This window comes from Geotrypetes seraphini, chromosome 2 (assembly GCF_902459505.1).
Source record: "Geotrypetes seraphini chromosome 2, aGeoSer1.1, whole genome shotgun sequence".
Lineage (NCBI taxonomy): Eukaryota > Metazoa > Chordata > Amphibia > Gymnophiona > Dermophiidae > Geotrypetes > Geotrypetes seraphini.
This window is the reverse complement of record NC_047085.1, coordinates 508,161,824-508,180,735: the sequence shown is the minus strand read 5'-3', so window position 1 is coordinate 508,180,735 and position 18,912 is coordinate 508,161,824. Positions and strand designations below refer to the sequence as shown.

Here is an 18,912-nt window from a genome sequence, read left to right as displayed (position 1 = left end):
CACAAAAGAAATCTACTATAGGGGCGTTTAATTTTCAAAAGGGCAACTATGATAAAATGAGGAAAATAGTTAAAAAGAAGTTAAAAGGATCAGTTGCAAAGGTTAGGACTGTAAACCAGGTGTGGATGGTATTTAAAAATACCGTCGGGGAGTGGCCAAGATGGTGGCACCTAGCTGACGATGCTAAGAACATATTCTCGAGGCTCCAGTATTTTATCCCACTTTGGAAATATGCTGCGTAAACGTAAGGGGAATGTGAAGCCACCAGCCTCCTTGATGCCTTCGATACCATCTAGGCAGCTTTCGATGGAGCAATTTTTGCCAGGAATCTTCTCACAAGTCGGCGAAGCGATGAGTCCCATTGTGAGAGAAGTCGGAGAAGGGCAAATCTCGCTGGGACATGAGATCTTGCTCTTGCCACCGAGAATGGAGTAGATATTGCGCCGGTCATTGAAGAAAGTGTTTATGGACAATGTGAAAAATTGAAGATGGACAAAGCAGTGAGACCAGACAGGATACATCCAAGATATTGAGGGAGCTCAGAGAGGTCTTGGCGGGTCTTATTAAAGATTTGTTCAACAAATCTTTGGAGACAGGAGTGGTTCCTAGGTAGTAGAGAAGAGCAGATGTGGTTCCTATTCACAAAAGTGGTTGCAGAGATGAGGCACTGGGAGAGTCCTCAGGGAGTTACCAGTGATCAGAGGATCTGTAGGGGCCCAATATACTGATGGAGTCCTGGCTGACAATGGCTGGTGGAGAGACTTGTGTTTACTAGCAGAAGAATCAGAGTGACTGGGATGGACCAGAGAGGCTTGGAACCAGACAGAACTGGTAGTTCTGGACCTTTGGGGACCCAGGAGTGACCAGCAGTGACCCCAGAGTGAGTGACCGGTGGTGACCAGAAGGGACTGGCTACCTGAATATCCAGGGATGACCGGTACTGACCAAAGTGATCAGAAATAACTGGTGGTGACCAGAGGGACTGGCGGAGGCTGGAGCGATCTTTGGCAACCAGAGAGACCAGGGAAGTGTTTGGAGGAACCTGGTCATGTTTTTAGTGGTTCAGTGAAGCGTGGAGAAGAACGAGTCTCAGAGCTGTATTCTGAATTGTCTGTAGTTGTTTAATCATTATTGCAGGGCAGTGGAGGTAGAGGATGTTGCAATTGTCTAGGATACTTAGGATTAGAGATTGTACTAGGAGCTGAAATTGTGTTTTTTCGAAGAATTTTCGGACTTGTCTAAGGTTTCTCATAACTGCAAAAGATTTCTGTATTGTTTTGTTAATTTGTGGTTGCATGGTGCAGCCTCTGTCAATAGTCATACCTAGAAGTTTTAGGGTGGTTTGCAAAGGGTAGTTGATAGAGTTGATTTCTAAGTTGGTTATGGTTGGGATTTTGTTATTTTCTAGGAGGATGAATTTAGTTTTGTCTGGGTTGAGTTTCAGTTTGTGGTCTTCCATCCAAGTCATAACTGTAGCTAGAGTTCTATGTAGTGTGTCTGACATTAAGAGCATTGGTTGGTCAAAAGGAATGAGGATGGTGATGTCATCAGCATAGCTATAAGAGGATAATATTTCTCCTTCCCTTCAACTAAAGGTCTCCCTCAGTCTACACCCCCCCTTAAACCCCACCTCTCTCTTCTCTCCCCTGTTTAACTTCTCCCTAAATTTCAGTATAGTCCTCTCTTAGTCTGTACTCTGATAAATTGTCTGTACTCTGAGAAATTGTTTGTACTCTGAGAAATTAGTCTGTACTCTCTCTTCTCTCCCCTGTCTAACTTCTCCCTAAATTTCAGTTTAGTCCTCTCTTAGTCTGTACTCTGATAAATTGTATCTAAACTCAAATAACTTGTACTAAACTAATCTACTTATACTAAACTAAACGACTTATCTAAACTAAACTGCTTATACTTAAACTCTACTCTTAATTTACCGTATACCCCCTGTATTTAAATACTGCACAGTCTTGTATGTCCAAACATTTAAACCTATTGTACATCTTATTTGTCTAATTACTTCCATTGTGTATGTTTACTTGTAGACCGTTTTGAGCTACTGGGAGGATGGGATATAAATCTAAATAAATAAATAGGCCTTGTTTGTTCAGGTAAACGCCAAGAGAGGCTGTATATAGGTTGAAGAGAGTAGGAGACAGTGGGGACCCTTGTGGAACCCTGGATGATGCACCCTGGATCTCTCTTTCTCCACTCCCTTTGCAGCAAGGGAGGGATGGTGGACAGTGAGAGATAGGGAAACATGTTGCACATGGAGGTGGAGGAGAGAGGGGGAGAAATGTTGTGTAGGGATGAAGAGATGAAAAAGAAGGAGATGGATTTGGGATAGAAGGCAGTGAGTGTAGGATGATTAGTGCTATGCAGTTACTGATAATACAAATCTTAGCACACATCTAGTGCTCCTAGAAAACAAATTTTAGTTTGTTTATTTGCTTATGGCAAAGACCACACTGTCCTGAAAGCAATTATCTTTATGCGTTTTTTTTCCAACAGAAAGGAAGTTGGCACATGTATGCAGGAAAAGCACAGCTCAGTTATATGCATGCATATGTCAGTGTTCTCCCCAGAAATTTTTTTCCAGCTGGGTGGCATGAAAAAGTAGCCGGGTGGGGCGGGACGGGGAAATTTGGTGGTGGGGAAAATTAAATGTGTACTATTTTTATTAGTTAATTATTATTAGTTATTTTCCAATGCTCAATATGACTTTCTTTTTTCAGGTTTGACACTTGTGCCAGAATATTTTTATTAAATTTAAGAAATATCCAATTCTAGAAGTGAATAATTAGATATCTGCCCTCTTTCAAATGGTATAGAGCAGCATCTCTCAAAATTTTTTTAACTCCGGCACACAAGCAAATGTTTTTTGTGGCTGGAAAAGATTACTGGGGAGAACACTGTTGCCGTTAGTTTTCAAGGACCAATCATGTCAAAGAATGATGCTTATCTGGGCAGTTGTATAATAAAAAGAATGAATAAGATAACATGAGAAGTGAAATTGTCATGAATCTGGAGGATACATACCCTGTAGGTCCTTAAAGCAGGCTTGTGGATTAGATATAAACTATGAAGGCAGTGGTGTACCTAGCATATGTGACACCCAGGGCTCTTCATTTTTTGACATCACCCCCCATCTGTATGAAAAAACATGATTTTTAGTAACAATCCAGACGTCACACAAGAGTGTACTAAGAAAAGGCATCTTGCATACTTCAGTGAGCAGTACAACATCAATACACCCATTGTAAAACTAAACAAACCAGACTAGTACAGATCAATCCTGCATAGTCAATCCTAACAGAAAACCGTATCTTTCGAACACATAAAACACATGTAATCACAAACTAACCCCTCTCCCTTTTACAAAACTGTAATGTGATTTTTAGCCATGGTGGTAACAGCTCAGACTTTCATAGAATTCTGAGCAGTTACCACCACGGCCGGTGCTAAAAAATGCTGTACAGTTTTGTAAAAAGGGGGTTAAAATAGAAAAACTTAGACAAAGGTTAAATTGAACCACCAAGAAGCTGGACTCTGCATACAATGCAACACCACAGAAACAGCAATGCATCTCCCCCTAAATTAAATAAATATAATTTTTTTTTCTACCTTATCTTCTCTGGTTTCTGCTTTCCTCATCTTCTTGTCACTCTCTTCCTTTCATCTACTGTCTACCCTCTCTCTGTGCTTTCTATATGGCATCTTCCCTCCATCTATTCCCCTTCCAGAAACTTTATGCCTCCCCTTCTATCTCTCCCTTCACTCCCATTGGTCTGGCATCCATCTTCTTCCTTTCCCTCCTCCAATGGTCTGGCATCTCTCTCCTCTTCTTCCCTTCCCTCTCCCACACCCCCATGCTCTGGCATTTCACTCTCTCCTCTTCCTCCCCCCCCTTCCATCAGCATCTGCCCCCTTTCTTTCTCTCAACCCAATTCCATCCAGTATCCTTTCCCTAATGTCTCTCTGTCCTTTCCCTGCACACCAATTCCATTAGCATCTGCCCCCTTCCTCTCCCTCCACCACCCTTTCATACCACCCTGACCCCCTTTTTCTCCGTCCACCACCCTTCTATGCTCCTCTCTCCCTCCAAATCAGCAAGGTCCCGGGGGTCATGTGATGCAGCTTGCCTGAGAGGATGCAGGAGAGGAGAGCTCCGCTTCCCTCCTGGCTAAATCGTCTATATTTCTCGGCTTTTGCCTTCTCCTGCTGCCCCTTCTTACCTCTGTTGCGGTGGTGAATTGCCCGTGTTTTGCTGGAGCAGATTGTGCGGTGCTGCGGTGCAGGGTATGCCCATAAGAGCGACAAGACCTTCTTGAGAAAAACCCCAGTCACCAAAACCTAAGATGGCGGCAGAGCCAGCGTCTTTCACAAACCAGCAAGATCCCACGATGACTACTTCTGCTGGGCTGGCACCCAGGGCGGTCCACACCCCCTGCCCCTGGTACGCCACTGTATGAAGGGACAAAAAATAATAAAGAGAATGGATAACACGAGAAGTGATCTTTGTAACCTTAATATTGACAAACTGATTTAGACATGCCTTACAATTATAACCACAAAACTGTCATAAAATGTAATTCTAAACTTAAAAGACTCCAGCCAAAAAGTAGAGTACAGAAAGGAAACCAGAAAAGACCAAACCCATAGTACTAAGATTCAAATGCTAAAATCGGACATGTCCATTATGAAGAGACATGTGGATCACTTCTAATTATAACGAGTGAGTTTTTAAAATATGAGAGGGTAACAGATAGCCAGACCTGGTGGACGGAAGTGATAATACTGGAGCCAAAACCAGAGTACCATGATGAAACTTGAATAGAAATATGGATACCTATTTCTACTTTTGAGTAAAATTGCAATGCGAACATGTCATAGAAAAGAATAAATAATGTGTAAAATAAAAACCAAGAACAACAGATTGTAACACCGAACTCAGAATTAATGAAATAAAATGCTAAAAGAACTAACCCCCCCCCCCTAAAATATGGCATATACATACTTAAAATGATGGCTGGTTACATACAGTATGCCTAGACCAGTTGTCTCAAACACGCGGCCCGGGGGCCACATGCGGCCCGCCAGGTACTATTTTGAGGCTCTCGGTATGTTTATCATAATCACAAAAGTAAAATAAAGCAGGTTCTTGATCATATGTCTCTTTAGCTATAAATTACAATATTATTATTAAGACTTAGCCAAAAGCAAAGATTTATAAATTATAAAGAGTTTTGTCATGCAAAATTGTCATTTCTTTAATAAGACATTAACTATTTTTTCTGAGGCCCTCCAAGTACCTAGAAACCCAAAATGTGGCCCTGCAAAGGGTTTGAGTTTGAGACCACTGTCCTAGACTATATAGACCTAAACAGGGCAAAAGTAAACGTAGGGAAATGAACAGCTGATAATACAGTGTATCTTGAAAACATAAGCCGATAGTAGCTCAAAGACAAGCCAATCGGGTAGATGAAAAGTGAAACCTGGGAAAAATCTAAATTACTGTTCAAATGAGCTTCTATTAAAACCAAAGAATAAAACCGCAGCAATTGGGAAAGTAAAAAAGGGGGAGTAAAATGGACTTACCAGAAAGGTCTCTGCGCTGATGAGATAAACTCGTAAGCAGAATAAATGTGAACATGCGACAGTGGAGCTATGATATTTGATTCGTTGAAAGAGGCGCCAAAAAAGTGTCGGCAGTGGATTGGATGCACACTGATAGGGGGAGGGGCATCGGGTTATCAGAAAAGGCTGCTTTAATAAATAAATGAAAATACTGGTGAAAAACTAAATTTAAAAAACCCCAAACCATGATAAAATGCCAAACCTGACTGCAAGTAGTAGTGAAAGTAGCATAAGGCACCCGTAGTACTGTTAGTGCCAGAGCTGCTTAGAATAAAGAACCATGCTGTAAATGAGAAAAAATAAATAATAAAAGAATGAGGTGATAAGATGTAAAGTGCTGGCCATGGTAACCACAGCCGAAGGCCCATCACTGCACCACTTAATAAAACGATGTTGTAGAGAAGTGCTGCTGGGTCCTGCCTTCGCGGAAACAGAAAGTAGGCAGGACCCGGCAGCAAGAGCAGCAAATTGTAAGCTTCCCTCTGTCACTGACCTGTCTCCTGCCTTAGCCCTTAGCGAACTCAAGCTCTAACATGTGCATGCCGGCTTCCCTTCTCTACCCCCACCCCCTCCCACTGGGACTTAACTTCCAGTTTTGGAGGGAAGAGAAGGGAAGCTGGCACGCACCCGTGAGGGCCCCGGAGCATGAGTTTGCTATGGGCTAAGGCAGAAAATCTCCAAGCCGGTGAGAGAGTTTGTTGGGTCTTTTTTATGATGGGCAGCGGCGTCAGCAGAAGGATTCGCGATCGGATAACAGCCAGACGGTCATCTAAATTAGCCGGGCAGAAGCAACAGAAACCTCAACCTTCTGCTGCACCTAAGGCTGCTCAGCCTTTTTTACTGTCTCATAGAGCGTAACCTCCATCGTTTTTCCTCTGTCCTCCCTTCCCCCATAGGAGGTCGTCTCCATCATATTTATCATCGATGGGAGACTATTACATCCGACCTCTGGGTGTTGTCAATAATTAGGGAAAGATACTCTATTTCACTCAGATTCCACCAGTGCTTCCTCCAAGAGAGTATCCTTCCAATCCATCCCAAACCGCCCTTCTTCAGGAAGCTCAAGCTCTGCTTCATCTCTGTGCCATCGAGGAAGTTCCATTGGAACAGCAGAGCAGGGGATTTTACGCCCGTTACTTCCTAGTTCCGAAGAAGACGGGCGATCTGCGGTCCTGGATCTCAGGGCTCTCAACAAATTTTTAGTCAAAGAAAAATTTTGCATGCTGTCCCTGGCATCCCTTTATCCCCTTCTACATCAGAACAATTGGTTATGTTCTCTAGATCTCAAGGAGGCTTACACTCACATCCCCATTCATCCGGCCTCCCGTCAGTACCTCAGTACAGATTGCTACCCTTTGGCCTGGTTCACCAAGTGCCTTGTAGTGGTAGCAGCAGCTCTAAGGAACCATGGTCTTCAGGTGTTTCCCTACCTAGACGACTGGCTCATCAATGATTCAACATCTCAGGGGGTGATTGTAGCGAATTATGCCCTATTGGAAATCATAGGAGGGACCTACTTAGACACTACCAGGGCTACCCACTGCACTCATACAAAGACCCGCTCATTCACTTAACACACAAACAACAAGATCATCTGATCTACAATCTACAAACCGTCCACCCAGCTGGGCTGAATGCCCGAATTGAGTGGGTGGCGTTCTTTGGTTGAAGCTGGCTGGAGATTGGTCTGACTGAAAGGGGAGGAGTCTTAGACACTGCTTGCTGGAGAATCCCACGCCTCAGCTTCTATGTGTGTGGATGTGAGCAGTTGGAGCACTTGGAGAGCCTCTACAGTTGCTGGTGGAGTAGGCTGGAATCATCCCCTGACACAGCTCATTGGAAAAGAGTGGCTGCGGGGCCAGGCAGGCTTGCACTTTTTGGATGCATGGAAGACAGCCTGGATACCGTCTGCAGCTAAGTGTTTGTTTTTTCCTGCTTACCATTGACTGTGTTTGAGACTCATATATGTGCTGCTTGCTTTACTCACATTTTTTGAAGTTTTGTTATTTGGCATGCTAGATATTTTTTTTGAGGTGGTTCCTACGAGGGCTACTATAGTGTTTAGTGAACTGATACATTTTGGACTTTGCTTAATGGTTGTTTATAAGTGGAGTTTTTTGCCATGTGAAGATGAACTGAGGCTTTTTCTCCACCTTTTTTCTTGTTGTTTGTGTGTTAAGTGAATGAGCGGGTCTTTGTATGAGTGCAGTGGGTAGACCTGGTAGTGTCTAGGTAGGGCCCTTATGGTTTCCAATAGGGCATAATTCATTAGTTTTAGGAGTTTTGTATGTCCTTTTCTGAGATTTTTTTGTTTATTGTAGCGATCCAACAGACTATGTGGTTCCTACAAAGCTTGGGATTCGAAATCAACTTTCTCAAATCCCAACTTCAGCCCTCTCAGAATCTACAGTTTATCGGAGCTGTTCTTGACACTATCCAGCTCAGAGCATTCCTTCCTCAACAACGTCTAAATACTCTTCTTCAGCTCTGTCACAGTGTCTTCGCGCTTTTCACTCTCAGCAAGACACATGATGGTACTACTAGGTCACATGGCCTCCACAGTACATGTAACTCCTTTTGCCAGACTTCACCTCCGAATTCCTCAGTGGACCCTGACATCTCAGTGGATGCAGGCTTGCAATCCACTATCTCGAAACATTACAGTCACTCCTTCGTTGAGACAGTCTCTCTGCTGGTGGATGCTCTCTTCCAATCTCTCCAGAGGATTACTGTTTCAGACGCCACCTCATCAGAAGGTCCTCACGACAGATTCTTCGACCTACGCTTGGGGGGCTCATCTTGACTGTTTCCATACTCAAGGCCACTGGTCCAGCATGGATCGTCAGTGTCATATCAATCTGTTGGAACTCAGAGCGATTTTCAAAGCTCTCAAAGCTTTTCAACATCTTCACAACCAGGTAGTCCTCATCTGAATGGACAACCAAGTCGCTATGTACTATGTCAACAAGCAGGGAGGAATGGGATCTCTCTCCCTTTGTCAAGAAGCTCTGAAGGTTTGGGACTGGGCAATCCTCCACAACACCTTCCTGAAAGCTATTTACATCCAAGGGGTGAAAATCTGTTTGGCGGACAAATTGAGTCGTCTTCTGCAACCTCACAAATGGACACTCAATTCCTTGCCTCTTCATCACATTTTTTCTCAGTGGGGAACTCCTCAGATAGATCTCTTTGCATCTCCCCACAACTACAAACTGCCTCAGTTCTGCTCCAGGATATATTCTCCTCATCGCCTCGAGACAGATGCTTTTCTACTGGAATGGACGAATCTCTTCCTGTATGCATTCCCTCCATTCCCTCTCATTCTCAAAACTCTTGTTGAGTTGAAGAACGATCATGCCACCATAATTCTGATAGCTCCTTGGTGGCCGAGACAACCTTGGTACTCCCTTCTACTTCAACTCAGCAGCAGGGAGCCATACCCTCTACCAGTTTTTCCATCTCTGCTTACACAGAGTCAAGGATCTCTACTTCATCCCAATCTGCAATCTCTCCACCTGACAGCTTGGTACCTCTCAACATAACTCCTCTTTAGTTTTCTCAACCTGTATGAGACATTTTAGAGGCTTCTAGAAAGCCTGCCACTAGACAATGCTACCACCAAAAATGGACCAGATTTTCCACATGGTGCATCTCTCATGACATGGAGCCTCGAGATACCTCCTTGGCTTCTGTCTTGGATTATCTTTTGCACTTGTCTACTTCTGGCCTCAAGTCTACATCCATTCGAGTCCATCTTAGGGCAATTGCTACTTTTCATCAGCCTATTGAAGGGAAACCCCTCTCTGCTCATCTGGTGATTTCCAAATTTATGAAAGGACTTTTCAATGTCAAACCTCCTCTCAAACCGCCTCCAGTGGTTTGGGATCTCAATGTTGTTCTTGCTCAATTGATGAAACCTCCATTTAAACCAATGTCTACGGCTCATCTGAAGTATCACTTGGAAAGTGGTATTTTTCATTGCCCTCACATCTGCTCGAAGAGTCAGTGAGCTGCAAGCATTAGTTGCTGATCCGCCTTTCACAGTTTTCCATCATGACAAGGTGGTCCTCCGTACTCATCCTAAATTCTTGCCTAAAGTGGTTTCAGAATTTCATCTCAACCAATCTATTGTACTTCCATTGTTTTTTCCAAGTCCTCATTCTCATCCTGGAGAATCAGCTCTTCATACTCTGTACTGTAAACATGCTTTGGCCTTCTACTTGGAACGCACCAAACCACACAGGTCTGCTCCTCAACTTTTTGTCTCCTTCGATCCAAACAAGTTGGGACATAATCTCTAAGCGTACCATCTCCAACTGGATGGCTGCTTGTACAGTGGTACCTCGGTTTACGAGTGTTTTGCAAGACGAGCAAAACATTTGCAAAATTGGTGCCTCGGAAACCGAGCATGGCTCGATTTATGAGCGCCCCCCCTGCCACGATTGGGCGCCCCCCCCCCCGACACAATTGGGCACCCCCCGCCGCTTCTTATCCTCATCTGGGCACCCCGAAGATTGGCCTCCTCATATGCTGGGCCTTGAGCATCTGCGCATGCTCAAGGCCTGCGAGTTCACGTTCAGACCGTGAACTCGCAGGACTTGAGCATGCTCAGATGCTCAAGGCCCAGCAGACGAGGAGGCCGATCTTTGGGTGCTGGATCGCAGGGGGGGGGGTGCTGGATTGCAGGGGGGCCTTCGAGGGGAGCAATGCAGGTTCTCGGGGGGGGGGGGGGGGGAATGCATCAAAGCCTGAGCATTTTGGATTACGAGCATGCTCCTGGAACGGATTATGCTCGTAATCCAAGGTACCACTGTATCTCTTTCTGCTATGCCCAGGCTGGACTGCATCTACATAGTCAAGTCAAAGCCCACAAAGTTAGAGCCATGGCGGCTTCAGTAGCTTTCCTCAGATCCACTCCTATTGAGGAAATTTGCAAAGCTGCCACCAGGTCCTCGGTTCATACTTTCACCTCTCACTAATGTCTGGATGTTTTCTCCAGACGGGATGGCCATTTTGGCCAGAGAATATTACAAAATGTATTCTAAGTTGCCAACGTTCCCACCATCCCATTCTGGTTAGCTTGGAGGTCAGAATAGGCTGCCTGCTTGTCCTGGGATAAAGCACAGTTATCCAGGGACAGCAGGCAGCAATTCTCACCTCCCCTGGTTGGTTTCTCTGCTAGCTATCTGATCTGAGGAGACTCGCTCTGTGCTGGGCAGGAAGGCACTCGCGCATACACGGTGTGGCAGATTCGAAACGTCTACGTTTCTCCAAGCAAGTCTGCTTGTGAGGCTGTCCGCATCCGGGCTCCGTGGATAACATTACCCACGTGTGAGAATAGCTGCCTGCTGTCCCTGGATAATAACTGTTACAGTAAGTAACTGCATTCAGGTTATTCTTCCCAATGTGCACCACTTTGCATTTTTCCACATTAAATTTCATCTGCCACTTGCACGCCCAGTCTTCCAATTTCCTAAGGTCCACCTGCAATTTTTCACAATCCACATGTGTTTTAACAACTTTGAACAGTTTAGTGTCATCTGCAAATTTAATCACCTCACTTGTTCCAATTTTCAGATCATTTATAAATAATTTAAATAGCACCGGTCCCAGTACAGACCCCTGCGGCACTCCACTGTTTACTCTCTTCCATTGAGAGAAATGACCATTTAACCCTACCCTCTGTTTTCTATCTGATAACCAATTCCTAATCCACAACTGAACTTTGCCACCTATCCCATGACTCTTTAATTTTCTCAGGAGCCTCTCTTATTTATGAATCCTTCTTATTTATGAATGGTTCTCTGCCAGAGCCTCTAATTCAGTAGCATAATTAAATGAAATGACTACTAGAGAATAACATGGTGACTGTTACCTGCAGGAATTGGGTAAAAAAAAAAGATTGGAGCTGCAGGTTCTGGGACTAAGCCATTCATCACCCTGTGGAGCTGTGAATGGCCTTGTCCCCGCAGTAAAGTATCTGCCTCCCTTCCCACCTCTTACGGTCAGCAGTCTTCCTCGCGATTGCATGGTCCAGCACCCCCTCCCTCCTCCCGATCGCTGTGGTCCGGGCATCTCTTCCCCTCGTCAGGCCATCTCCCTCCCTTCCCCTCACCTTCCCTTATGCTTTTCAGAGTTTTCTCTCTATCAGTGGACTGGACACCAGAGCCTTTGCACAAGTTGCGCACGATTGCCTCAATGTTTCCTCTGAGGAGAGCTGCCCAGGCGGGAACAGGAAGTTGCGTTAGAGGAGAAACTTTGTGGCAGTTGCGTGTGACCTGTGAGAAGGCTCTGTGGCATCTGGGCCTCTCGGAGAGAGATCCTCGATCCTGAAAGGATAGGCCTGATGAGGGGAAGAGGTCGAATGGCGCTGAAAGGGAGGGGAGGGAGGAACAGACGCCCAAGAGAAATGTGGAAGAGGGAGCTGACGCTGCAAGGAAGTGGAAAAGGAGAGAGGAGCAGAAGCCGCATGAAAGTGGGGAGGAGTGAGAGGGAGCAGCAGACGCTGAAGGGAAGTGGTGTGAGAGGGAAGAGCAGACACTGAAGTGAAATGGGGAGGAGAGAGGGGGGAGCAGACGCATGGAAGAGGGGAGAAGAGAGGTAGAGGGGAGCAAATGCATGGAAGGGGGGAAGATAGGGAGAGGGGAGCACATACTGGATGGAAAGAGGGATAAAGAAAAAAGAGCACATGCTGGATTGTGGGGAAGAGGATAGAGTTAGTGAGGTGGCAAGCTGTAGGTATACACAATGAAAAGTAAACAAGAGGTAGAAAAACGAATTGTGAAGGAAGAGCGGAAAGGGAGAGAAGAGAGAGATACCAGAACATTGGGGAGGGGGAAGAGACAGATAGCAGATCTGAAGTGAAGAATAGAGAAAAATCACATGGGGGATGGAGTGAGAGATGGAAGGGAGAAGCAGACAGTTTCTGATAGATGCATCAAAATGAGCAGATGCCATTATGGAAGAGGCAGAGAAGGCAAACAGTGGATGGAAGGAAGAAAATAATGAGAAGATGAGGAAAGTAGAAACCAGACGACAAAGGTAGAAATTTTTTTATTTCTTTTCCTTTTTTTTTTTCCCCATTAGGATAAAGTAGTATTGTAGCTGAGTTGATTAACGTTTATATTTTTTAAAAAAACACACCCTGCCAACTGAAGATCTCTTCCTCTAGGCAGCCAGAACTCTGATTTATAAAATGACAATTGTACAGAGTATTGTTTCCTTTTATACTTTAATATAAGTTCAGTATAAAACTATTTGTGGTTTGTGCAGATGGGATAAGATTTTTGGCGGGGACCAAGGTGGTGGAGAAGAGGCGGTAATACAATTTTTCTCAATGTCATTCTCTAATACTACTTCTGAAGTTTATGGGAATAGGCAGGGATAGAAGAGATTACTTGCAGGGACAGATGGGATACATTCGATTCCTTTGGAGAAGCACAGGGAGAGGTTTGATTTCTGTCCTCATGCAACTGTCTATTCTGAAGGCCTTGATGATAGATACCAAGATGATGCTCGCTGAGAGGTGGAAACATATTGAAGGGATTGCTACTTGATCCAGAAAATTAGTTGAAAGTGTTTCATTAAAGGACCAAGCTTCTACTTGAAAGAGTAGAAAGATTTTCTGAAAAAAAAGTGTCAGGAGAACACTGCCAAAGGGGATCTACTTATGAGAGACATCTAGAATAATATCCATTGTCATCCAGAACAGTAGTCAAAATTGATAGATAAATAAGAGAGAATCAGAAAGTGATCAGACCCCAGGGGGGTATTGGGAAGATAAACAATCATAGTGGGCAAAGGTTCCAGTCCCTCCTGAGAGTTTGCCCTCAGGAGTTCACTTCAGTCCAAGGAGCTTGGCCAAGGAGGCTGCAGTTCCTGATTTAATTTTATAATTGCTTTGGCGAGTTGAGGTGACACATTTGGCTCACATGACTCGTACTCGGGAAAGTCTGTTTGGCAACATTCAAGACTGAAAAAGAGCAGAGCAGAGCAGCAATCGCTAGTAAATAGTCAACCATACAAGAAGTAGTCGCAGTGCTGACCATCTTAGCTCGATCCGGGTAGTGGTGGAGTCTGGTCAGACCCTGAAATTATGTGGATGGACAGTGGCGATATTCAGTGCCGGTACCTGGATGGCTAACTGGGCAACTAAGACCACTTAAATACCAGTCCTAACTGTGCCTAGTTAGCTGTGGGTACTGCACTGAATACCAGCTGTACCCACATAACTTCCAACTATCCCCCATGAATTAGATTTAAATACTCGTGCTTGGATATGGCACAGCATTGACCATCTGGGACTAATCTAGTTAGCAGTTAAAAGCTTTATAGAAAATGCTCAGTGCCCCTGGCTGAATATTGATCCATAACAATTCAACAATTAATTAAAGCAGGAATAAAACTCATTATGTATAAAACAAAACAAAACTGTAATAAGTTTCTTTTTATCATATCTAAGAATACACAACATAATCCAAATGGGAGACAAACCTTATTTTATGATAAACCCTTTTATGTTCAAACAGGTTTAAAATGTCTTCAGAGGATCCATGAAAGTGAGAGGCCATTTACATGTCCAGAATGTGGCAAATGTTTTCCTCACCAATCAAAATTAACACAAAAAAGGATTCATACTGGAGAGAAACCATATACCTGTCCAGAATGTGGTAAAAGCTTTAATCAGCAATCACATTTAACACAACAGACTAGGATTCATCCTGGAGAGAAACCATGTACCTGTCTAGATTGTGGTAAAAGTTTTACTCAGCAATCACACTTAATAACACACAAGAGGATTCATACTGGAGAGAAACCATATATCTGTTCAGAATGTGGGAAAACCTTTACTCAGCAATCACATTTAATAATACACAAGAGGATTCATACTGGAGAGAAACCATATTCCTGTTCAGAATGTGGGAAGAAATATCGTGAGTCCTCAGCTTTAAAAATACACAAGAGGATTCATACTGGAGAGAAACCATATCCATGTCTAGAATGTGGTAAAAGATATAGTGCTCCCTCAACATTTAAAAAGCACATGATGATTCATACTGGAGAGAAACCGTATACTTGCCCAGACTGTGGAAAAAGCTTTAATCAGAAATCACATTTAACACTACACAAGAGGACTCATACCGGAGAGAAACCATATGCATGTCTAGAATGTGGTAAAAGATTTAGTGATTCTTCAACATTTAAAAAGCACAAGAGGATTCATACTGGAGAAAAACCATATATCTGTTCAGAATGTGGGAAAAGCTTTTATCAGCAATCATATTTAATACTACACAAGAGAATTCATACCGGAGAAAAACCATATATTTGTTCAGGATGTGGAAAGAGATTTTGCGAGTCATCAGCTTTAAAAATTCACAAGAGGATTCATACTGGAGAGAAACTATATACATGTCTAGAATGTGGTAAAAGATATAGTGCTCCCTCAACCTTAAAAAAGCACATGATGATTCATACTGGAGAGAAACCATATACTTGTCCAGACTGTGGGAAAAGCTTTAATCAGCAATCACATTTAACACTACACAAGAGGACTCATACTGGAGAGAAACCATATGCATGTCTAGAATGTGGTAAAAGATTTAGTGATTCTTCAACATTTAAAAAGCACAAGAGGATTCATACTGGAGAAAAACCATATACCTGTCCAGAATGTGGAAAAAGCTTTAATCTGAAAATAAAATTAAAGATACATGAGAGGATTCACACTGGAGAGAAACTATGTACCTGTTCAGAATGTGGGAAGAAATTTCGTGATTCCTCAGCTTTAAAAATGCACAAGAGATTTCATACTGAAGAGAAGTTATATACCTGTTTAGAATGTGGGAAAAGCTTTACACAGCAAACAAAATTAAAAGTGCACAAGAGGATTCATACTGGAGAAAAGCCATATACCTGTTCAGAATGTGGGAAAAATTTTACTCAGCAATCACATTTAACAATACACAAGAGGATTCATACTGGAGAGAAACCATATATCTGTTCAGAATGTGGGAAGCAATATCGTGTGTCCTCAGCTTTAAAAATACACAAGAGATTTCATACTGGAGAGAAGTCATATACCTGTTCAGAATGTGGGAAAAGCTTTACACAGCAAACAAAATTAAAAGTGCACAAGAGGATTCATACTGGAGAAAAGCCATATACCTGTTCAGAATGTGGGAAAAATTTTACTCAGCAATCACATTTAACAATACACAAGAGGATTCATACTGGAGAGAAACCATATATCTGTTCAGAATGTGGGAAGCAATATCGTGTGTCCTCAGCTTTAAAAATACACAAGAGGATTCATACTGGAGAGAAACCATATATATGTTTAGAATGTGGTAAAAGATATACTGATCCCTCAACATTTAAAAAGCACAAGAGGATTCATACCGGAGAGAAACCATATACTTGTTCCGAATGTGGTAAAAGATATAGTGGTCCCTCAACATTAAAAAAGCACATGATGATTCATACTGGAGAGAAACCATATACTTGTCCAGACTGTGGGAAAAGCTTTAATCAGCAATCACATTTAACACTACACAGGAGGACTCATACTGGAGAGAAACCATATATCTGTCCAGAATGTGGGAAAAGCTTTAATCAGCAATCACATTTAACACTACACAGGAGGACTCATACCGGAGAGAAACCATATACCTGTCCAGAATGTGGGAAAAGCTTTCATCAGCAATCACATTTAATACTACACAAGAGAATTCATACTAGAGAAAAACCATATGCATGTCTAGAATGTGGGAAAAGATTTAGTGATTCTTCAACATTTAAAAAGCACAAGAGGATTCACACTGGAGAGAAACCATATACCTGTCCAGAATGTGGTAAAAGCTTTAATGTGAAAATAAAATTAAAGATACATGAGAGGATTCACACTGGAGAGAAACCATGTACCTGTTTAGAATGTGGGAAGAAATATTGCAATTCCTCAGCTTTAAAACTTCACAAGAGTTTTCATACTGGAGAGAAGCCATATACCTGTTCAGAATGTGGGAAAAGCTTTACACAGCAAACAAAATTAAAAGTGCACAAGAGGATTCATACTGGAGAGAAGCCGTATACCTGTCCAGAATGTGGTAAAAGTTTTAATCAGCAAGCACATTTAACACTACACAAGAGGATTCATACTGGAGAGAAACCGTATACCTGTCCAGAATGTGGGAAAAGCTTTATTCAGCAAGCACATTTAACAATACACAAAAAGATTCATACTGGAGAGAAACCGTATACCTGTCCAGAATGTGGGAAAAGCTTTACACAGCAAACAAAATTAAAAGTGCACAAGAGGATTCATACTGGAGAAAAGCCATATACCTGTTCAGAATGTGGGAAAAATTTTACTCAGCAATCACATTTAACAATACACAAGAGGATTCATACTGGAGAGAAACCATATATCTGTTCAGAATGTGGGAAGAAATATCGTGAGTCCTCGTCTTTAAAAATACATAAGAGGATTCATACTGGAGAGAAACCATATATCTGTTCAGAATGTGGGAAGAAATATCGTGAGTCCTCGTCTTTAAAAATACATAAGAGGATTCATACTAGAGATAAACCATATATATGTCTAGAATGTGGTAAAAGATATACTGATCCCTCAACATTTAAAAAGCACAAGAGGATTCATACCAAAGAGAAACCATATACTTGTCCCTAATGTGGTAAAAACTTTATTCAGCTATCACATTTAACACTACACACGAGGATTCATACCAGAGAGAAACCATGTATGTGACCCGAATGTGATAAAATCTTTACTCAGCAATCATACTTAGTACTACAAAAGAAGATTCATATCGGAGAGAAAGCATATATCTTTAATAAGGCACAAGAGGATCCATTCTGGGGAGAAAACATATTTAATTAGTAATCACATTTAAAACTATGAGAGGGTTCACAAGGGGAGTTATTTTCCCAAGAGCAACCAAGTTCATGACGAGAATGTGGTAAAAGAATATATACATGCAAGAGAATATATACATGTTCAGAGTGTAGTAAAAGCTTTAATCAGCAATCACATTTAAAGATATACAAGATTCATGCAGGAGATATAGGAAGATGGTGTACATGAACATTTAGGAATGGTGGAAGAAACCACTGATAAATGGCTGACAGAAAATATAAATAAAGAATATTATAGAAGACTCAAACTGATATTGATTAGTACTTTAACATCACTCTAATATAGTCTTGGTATTGTGGACTGGCCTCTTAAAGACCTTGAAAAACTAGATGTATGAGCAAGAAAACTCCATGCCCACAAGGTCATCTGTAAGTGTCAGTGTTTGCCTAGGCTTGAACATCCCTTGATCTGAAGGAGGGGGGATGGATCTCGGTCTCCAGCTCTACCTAATGGCATCATTAGATCCCAATGCACAAGCATTCCGATGATTAGAGGAGGTGGGTAAACATCCTTCGGTAGCAAAAGATAATGTAACAGACCCTGTCCCACCTGGTTAGGGTAGGGAGCGCTACACAACTAATTTCTTTACTGTAGCTGGCAGGCTGTCACTTCCCTCCTGTACCTGTTTACTTTGGATCAAGAACTCAGTTCATTCCGCTGGTTGTAACTCAACAGGAACTTTATTCTTCCAACTTCAGCAACATTTAATTGGCACAACAAGTTACAGGAGTACTCCAACTTTTTTACATCATTTAGTAAGTGTATAGATGTAATTTGTCAAAAGTTAAGTCTCCTATTATAGGGCCCAGTACTCTCAGCTCTTGATCTATTAGGGGAGATTGTCCAAAAGATGGTCAGCCGCCTTTTGCTCCATCTTTATAACCTCCTGGGGTACTCCTCCCCTCAGGATATTCAAACTGGGTCCTCAATCACTTTTGCCACAGCAACCTGCCCAAATCCTTCACTTCCGGGGCTGAAGTGGTACAACAGACATCTGTAGATTTTTGCTAGAAACATTTACTCATCTCACAGCTGGCTGAAAAGTGCTGATGTGCATTTCTATATAAAACTTTTGCACGAACAAGGTGACACGTCTCATTCATTGGAAACTCTGTAAACATTACAACATCATTGTAGAAAAGCATTGGACTCATGACCCCAAGATAATTGTGGAAAAGAAATAGGTTACAATTAAGTCCCAATGCCTATTTCTGTTTTAGGCTATGCTTGGACGTGTCTCTCTACTTCATGTGCTCACATCTAAATTAGAGTGCCTTAACAATTGTCTTACTACTGTACTTAGGTCCCTGTTCGATCTCTCATGCTATAGAAATTGTCTCTAACCG

General features: G+C 42.5%; 1 protein-coding gene across 1 annotated transcript in view; it reads left to right on the top strand.

The window, feature by feature from the left end:
- LOC117354599 overlaps positions 1 to 18,912 on the top strand; it is a 175,559-nt gene that overhangs the window by 44,038 nt on the left and 112,609 nt on the right. Inside the window, 1 exon segment of the mRNA XM_033932385.1 lies at positions 14,160 to 17,153. Coding sequence (XP_033788276.1) covers positions 14,160 to 17,153 — 2,994 coding nt within the window.